General features: G+C 32.7%; 1 protein-coding gene across 1 annotated transcript; it reads left to right on the top strand.

The window, feature by feature from the left end:
- The first annotated feature begins 1236 nt into the window (after positions 1–1236).
- On the top strand, positions 1237–4600 carry LOC115702657 (U-box domain-containing protein 15). Its single transcript, XM_030630082.2, has 4 exons — positions 1237–1963; positions 2090–2206; positions 2598–3020; positions 3258–4600. Exons 1-4 carry the CDS (start codon positions 1637–1639, stop codon positions 4314–4316), a joined length of 1926 nt encoding a protein of 641 aa, XP_030485942.1. The 5' UTR covers positions 1237–1636; the 3' UTR covers positions 4317–4600.
- Positions 4601–5485: the final 885 nt, after the last annotated feature.

Genomic DNA, 5485 nt, shown 5'->3' with positions numbered 1-5485 from the left:
CCATGGACAGATATTGTATTTGGTTAGAAAATACTCCCCCTCCACTATTAACTTTATATTTTAACTTTAAATATTTAATATATAACAGGTTTTATTCTCAACCTAAAACAAAACTTAATTTAAGACTTTTAACTAAGTTTAGTATATTTATTTTATTTCATACATATATAACCTAAATTGTTTAATTATTTGTATGTTGTTTTAAACAATTATAATATCACTTATAGAAAATCAAAATTATCTATACACCAAAAACATGAAATGATACATCCATCCACCCATTTTGTTGGGTGTACATCTCTCCTATTCACTTCAACATCATTATTCAAATCACTAAAATTTCATCTTACACAAAAGAATACTAAATTTGAGTTTCATTTTTTTTTTTAATTCGAGTATAAAAAACTTATTACCACCTCACTCTAGACACTAACAATTAACGACTTTGAAATCAGAACCAAACATTTTATTATTTCTCAACTAAAAAAATAATAAAAAATATAAAAATGACTTGGTGCAATGGCCATATATTTATGTCTAAAAATTAGAGCGTGATTTACACGGCTTAAAACCAAAAATGACAGCCGTTTAACTTAAATCGCAAGCTCCGTTTCTTCAGATTAGCCTGTCCCCAAAATCACTTTAGAAAATTGAGAAAAAATAAATTATACATAGTTTTTTTTTTTTTTGAAAAGGAAAATAAATTGAATTTTATATAAATAAATGAGGAATGTTAATTACAATCTCTTAGTCAATTTCTACGTCTGAAATTACATGTCGAAATTTTTTTTTCAAATTTTTTTTCATAGCGGTATTATTTATGATTACAGTATTATCTTTATAAATTTTTAGAAATTCCGAATAATTTATAGTACTGAAAACAGAATTCCTAATATAAAGATGATGTTGTAAGCAATAAGCATGACGATAACCCGTAAAAGAAAATTGAATAAAATATTCTGACATACATTTTCAGACGTAAAAATTAATTAAGAGATTGTAAAAAAAAAAAAAATTAACAATAACGTTTATCTAAATAAATATCTGTGAGATTGAGAAGGTGGGACCCATACCATAAGCCAAAAATTAGAGACCTCTAAACAAAATGGGACCCAAAAACCACGAAAACGACGCAAAGCAATCAAAAAAAGTCACACGTGAAGACGCGTCACATTGTCAATAAACCGCGTGAAACCGTCCTACACATATATATATTATAATAATAAATAATATTATGTGACCTATAAACACATTCAACTGTTTTTCAAAATAATTTCTTCCTTGCTAGAAAAATAAAAAGAAAATCTTCCTTTACTTTTTCTTTTTCTTTTTATTTTACCAACACCCAACAACACAACACAACCCGCCAAAATGCCATCCAGCCAATTAAATTAAAAAAGAAAAATAAATTATATAATAACCAAAAAAACAAAATGGAACTATATTACCTATTTATCGTCGTCATTAATTATTTTTATTTATTTTTAACTTTCTATAAAAAGAAAAATAAAAAAAAAATACCCTTATTGTCAAAATCGTTAAAGACGATATTCTTTTTAGTAACTACTACTACTAAAGCTGGAAGCAACAGCTGCTTTAAGGCTTTAGAGAGAGAGAGAAGGGGTTGGATAAGAAAATGGAGGAGGGAGAACAGAAGAGGAGAAATGTGGTCATCAGATCAAGCGACGGTAGTGGCGGCGATGAGAACGACGTTGTTGTGGAACTGATGGGATTGATCGAGACCGTTGGATCTTATTCTGGGTACCGGAAAACGACAAGGAAGCAATGCCTGAGCTTGGTCAGAAGACTGCAGCTTTTAGTGCCGCTTTTGGAAGAGATTAGAGAAAACGACACTACATTGATTTCTGCTCAGGCTCTGAATGGTTTGGTTAATTTGAAGACTGCACTTCTTCCGGCTAAGAAGTTGTTAAAGGATTGTAACTATGGAAGCAAGATTTACTTGGTTAGTCTTATTTAATTTTGTTTCTTTTGGGGGATGTAGATGCGAATTTGACAACTGGGTAATCTTTTATTTGTTTTGATGTGATGTTTATTGATTTTGTTGATTTTTTATTAAATCAATTATTAGGCTCTAGAGAGTGAAGCCGTGATGGGGAGATTTCATGCTGTCTATGACAAATTAAATCAAGCTTTAGATGAAATGCCTTACGATGAACTTGGAATCTCAGTTGAAGTTAAAGAACAGGTTTTTATTTTTATTTTAAATTCTACTTATATATACATATATATAGCTTTAATTTATTTACTCAAAATTCCTTGTCAGAAAGCTGCAATCTGCAGAATATAATAAGATGACCCTTTGTCAAGTTTTTCTGAGTCATAATCTTCTTTAATGAGTAGGTAGTGGGACTCACATTTTAGGTTTTTTTGTCTCTCTCTCTTAGGGGAAAGGGAAAGAGACTTGTTTTAGATAGGCATTTATATTTATATGATTGTGCCATGAACTTTATCCATCTCATGATACACTGACAGTTTCATAATTGAAAGAAAAATTTCAAAGTGTGCTGTTTAGAGGTAATGGTATTTTAAGGATGAAAGTAGATATTTTACTTCTATGTTTGATGGATTTACATCAGGTTGAGTTAATGCATACACAACTTCAGAGAGCAAGGAGAAGAACTGATACACAAGATATGGAGTTAGCAATGGATTTGATGGTTGTGTTCTCTAAGAAAAAAGATGATCGAAATGCTGATAGTGCCATACTTGAAAGACTAGCAACCAAGTTAGAACTGCATACTGTTGCTGACCTGAAAGAAGAAACATTTGCCGTTAAAAAGCTTCTAAAGAGGAGACGACAGAACTCTGAAAGCCTTCAGCAGATGACTGATCTTTTGAACAAGTTTAAGGCCATTGCAGGGATTGATGAGGCTCTTTTGGTTGATAGTCCTTTCTCCAAAACTCTTCAGAGGTGTCCAACTTCGTTAATTCCACATGAATTTCTTTGTCCAATCACGTTGGAGATCATGATTGATCCTGTTATTGTTGCAAGTGGTCAGGTAAACAAGTCTTAACTACTTCCATGTCCATTCTAGGGAATGACTATGTTTAATGACTTGGTCAATATAATACATTCTTTTCTTTTTTCCACAAAAGTATATAATACATTCTAAACACTGAAGACTTTAGAGAAAATAAGCCTGAAATGTTAAGCTAAAAATGATCTTTTAATGATTTATTAATATTGCGTAAAACTGAGATGCTACTTTTTTTCCCTCTTTTTTATTTTCTTGAAGACTTATGAAAGAGCAAGCATAGAGAAGTGGCTGTTTTCAAATCGTAGATCATGTCCAAAGACTGGACAGACATTGGATCATTTGTCATTAGCGCCAAATTTTGCTCTCAAGAATGTGATTAGGCAGTGGTGTGAGCAGAACAAAGTTGAACTTCCCAGGAAAGATCCTGTAATACTCCCTCCTTTTGGTTGTTCTGCTGAAATCATTGAGGAAATCTCCTCCTTAGTCCAAGATCTTTACTCTTGCAATCTTGATGTGCGGAGAGAAGCCATTGTGAAGATACGTATGCTCTCCAAAGAGAATCCAGAGAACAGAATTTTGATTGCCAGCAGTGGAGGAATCCCACCTTTGGTTCAGCTATTGTCCTATCCGGATTCTGAGATCCAAGAACAAACTGTGACAGCCCTTTTGAACTTGTCGATTGACGAGGCAAACAAAAGACTCATATCTAGAGAAGGAGCCATACCGGCCATAATTGAGGTCTTGCAAAAAGGAAATGGTCAGGCTAAAGAGAATTCTGCAGCAGCATTGTTTAGCTTATCGATGATCGATGAAAACAAATTGCTCGTGGGAAATTTGAACGGAATCCCTCCACTAGTGGAGCTTTTGGGGAGTGGGACAATTAGAGGTAAGAAAGATGCCGCCACTGCTTTGTTTAACTTGTCTTTAAACCAAGCCAATAAGTCCAGAGTCATTAAGGCTGGCATAATACCACCACTGCTACATCTTCTTGAGGATAAGAACTTGGGTATGGTGGATGAAGCTCTTTCAATCCTCCAACTCCTTGCATCACATCCTGAAGGACGAAGTGAGATAGGAAGACTGTCCTTCATTGAAACACTCGTAAGAATTATTCAAACGGGAACTCCTAAGAACAAAGAATGTGCTACATCTGTTCTTCTTGAGTTGGGTTTGAATAACTCTTCCTTCATTTTGGGTGCACTGCAGTATGGTGTGTATGAATCTTTAGTGGAGCTTTCAAAGTCTGGAACAAATAGAGCTCAGAGAAAAGCAAACTCCCTTTTGCAGCACATGAGTAAGTGCGAACACATTCCTTAATTCAAAAATCTAACATGAGTCAGAAAAGGGCCATGTGTTTCTCTATAAAGTTGCTCAGTTGGAGATTCTATTGGAGTTTTTTGTTAAAGGAAAAAAAAATCACTAGAAGTACATATTTTGAAGTTGATGTTGTGTCCTATTTTTTCCTGACCATTAAGAACCAGAACAACTTCAAGAGAAGTTTTGTCTTTGTACATAGCCACAATCTCAATATTTATGAAACTCACAGTGAGCTTCTTCCTTATTATATATGTATAAATACATATTAGGGTGTTTGCTTATCATCATTTGAAGTTAATTATTTTGAAGGCAAAACTTCCCCACTCAAAATAGTACTGGTACAATTATGATAACATTAAGGATGCACAATGTTTTCTCACAACGTTAAAATTTAGTGCAATTCCTTTCAATTTTAGCTTATGTTGTACCTTTTCCTATTTTTTTTTTTTTAATTTTTCTTAAGAGTACACATTTTTTAGAATAATATTAGGTAGACTCAAACTTTTACACCCTTGAAAAATGGAAGAGTGCAGTAGCTCGTTGGATATCAAATTGACTCAAATCGTATCTCCCAGATGGTCATGGAATGAATGATGGAAATAATTTAATTTGCAGTATGATACACCCTATACTGATATGAAATCTAGAAAATAATAATTATTGATATAAAAAACAGTTACAATATTCCAATTTTTTGAGACAATTGGAGATTTCCCAAAAAGAGTTTTACTCTTTCAATATACAGAATAATCAGATACCTCTCTAAGAGAGAAAGCCGTACAGCTCACTCAACTAAAGAATCATAGCATAGCAACTCCAACAACTAACAAGATGTACAAATTAGCCACTTACAAAACATAAACAACTCAGCACATTATCGTTCTTTCGCAGCAATTCCAGAAAATGTCAAACTAAACTTGGGCTACCTACAAATGTATTAACATGAGCAAGCAACTCATACAAAATCATTTAAAAGACATATGTTAGACTAAAATTAAAATATAATCTACATGGACGATTCCAGTGGGGAGCAAGAAATTAGGTATTCATCTTCAATTAAAATATTTACTATAATTAATTGTCATAATATTTTGACAATTAATAAGAAAATAAAATTAGCTAACTAAGTATCAAGTCTCATATAGTTTAATGTAATAACTTTTAGGGAG

This window comes from Cannabis sativa, chromosome X, assembly GCF_029168945.1.
Source record: "Cannabis sativa cultivar Pink pepper isolate KNU-18-1 chromosome X, ASM2916894v1, whole genome shotgun sequence".
NCBI lineage: Eukaryota > Viridiplantae > Streptophyta > Magnoliopsida > Rosales > Cannabaceae > Cannabis > Cannabis sativa.
Note: the sequence above shows the minus strand (reverse complement) of the source record. Positions and strands in the feature narration are given on the sequence as shown.